This window comes from Helobdella robusta (assembly GCF_000326865.2).
Source record: "Helobdella robusta unplaced genomic scaffold HELROscaffold_104, whole genome shotgun sequence".
NCBI classification, from domain to species: Eukaryota; Metazoa; Annelida; class Clitellata; order Rhynchobdellida; family Glossiphoniidae; genus Helobdella; species Helobdella robusta.
The window spans coordinates 10157-11889 of NW_008703589.1; the positions used below are offsets into that span (position 1 = coordinate 10157).

At 35.8% G+C, this 1733-nt stretch overlaps 1 protein-coding gene across 1 annotated transcript in view; it reads left to right on the plus strand.

The window, feature by feature from the left end:
- The window catches only part of HELRODRAFT_91510 (hypothetical protein), a gene marked incomplete at both ends in the record, with an annotated part of 12447 nt that overhangs the window by 9683 nt on the left and 1031 nt on the right, over positions 1–1733 (plus strand). Inside the window, 3 exons of the mRNA XM_009012326.1 lie at positions 159–294; positions 916–1226; positions 1433–1564. Of these exons, the coding sequence (XP_009010574.1) occupies positions 159–294; positions 916–1226; positions 1433–1564 (579 nt within the window). The remainder of the gene's footprint in view (positions 1–158; positions 295–915; positions 1227–1432; positions 1565–1733) is intronic.

A 1733-nucleotide genomic window follows, 5' to 3' on the forward strand; every position in this document is an offset into this window, starting at 1 on the left:
GAACCCGGACGCTGTAAAAGCCAAACCATACGCCCTACCTCTACACCATTGTTTATTAAATACTTAAACATAATTAAATATAAATAAATAATAAATATAATTAAATTTTTTATGATTATAATTAAATAATTATTGTGATTTTATCATAATAATTTTAGGGACCGCTGGACAAAGGATATTTTTCGATAAAAATGGTGACCCACAAGGGAGATACACAATTTACCAGTACCAGAGAAAGCAACAACAACATCAACAACAACATCATCATCATCAACAACAACAACAACAACAACTGTATAAAGATCAGAAAGTTGTATCATATGATTATTTGCCAATTGGGTCGTGGAAATCAAATAAGTGTGTTGTCGTTGTTGATGTTGTTGATGTCGTTGTTGTTGATGTTGTTGATGTTGTTTTTGATGTTGTTGTTGTTGACAACAATGTTGTTGTTAATGTTGATTTTGTTGTTGCTGCTGGTATTGTTGTTGTTGTTGATGATGTTGTTGTTGATGTTGTTGCTGGTATTGTTGTTGATGTTGTTGTTGTTGAAAACGATGTTGTTGTTAATGTCGATGTTGTTGTTGATCAGATTAGCATCGGTTTGATATTGTCATCTTTGTTGCTGATAGCGTACAACTCAAGTTATATTTACAAGAATAGTTTTTTAAATTTTCATTGTCTTAATTACCATGAAAAAATACTTACCAACCAACCAACCAACCAATCAACCAACCAACCAGCCAACAAATCATTCAATCAACCAATCAACCAATCAATCAATCAACCAACAAACCCTTAAATCAATCGACCAACTAATTTCCAACCAATCAACTAACTCATCAATCAACCAGCCCGCCAACAAATCAACCAACCAGCCAACTAACCAACCAACCAATCAACCAACCAACCAATCAGATTGGAGTTGAACTTGCACTTGACTCGTTGGAAACAGGCGAGCCCATCCCAGCCAACATCAGTCTGCAGCGAGGAATGCCAAAAGGACGAAATTAAAAAGACCGAATCGGGTGACTTGTGCTGCTGGGTCTGCATAAAATGCGGCCCTTACGAAATTAAAAAAGGGCCGAATTGTCTCAGCTGCCCAAATGGTACGAAACCAGACGAAATGAAGATGAAATGTCTTGAAATCGATGTAGAGTACATGAGTTTCAACAGCCCGTGGGCTGTTGTTCCAGCCATTTTCGCTTCGTTTGGAATTATTACGGTTGGTTAATGAGATGTTGTTGATGTTGTGTTGTTGTTGTTGTTGTGTTGTTGTTGTGTTGGTTGTTAATTGGTTGTTGATGGTTGTTGTTGTGTTGTTGTTGTTGTTGTTTGGGCTCTTCCTCGCGCTAAATCGTCTATCACAATTCTAACGCTTCACGGACATCACTTTGAGCAAATTAAATGCCAAATTAGTAAAGCTTTCTCACAGGATCAAACTTGATGTTGAAAATCTTCTCTCTCTCTTTTTCTCTCTCTCTTTCTCTCTCCCCTCTCCTCTCTCTCTCTCGATGCCAGTCATATTGGTGTTGTAAAAATCTGAAGTGTAAACTCCATACAGAGCGTAAAATCCTTCTTAAATATGTTATTTAAAATATTTAATGGCCGGCAAACTTTGAAAACAAAAAATTTAATTGTAGTAGTAGTAATAATAATAATAATAACAACAACAAAACAAAACAAGTAGTAGTAATAACAACAACAACAACAACAACAACAATGCAAAACAAGTA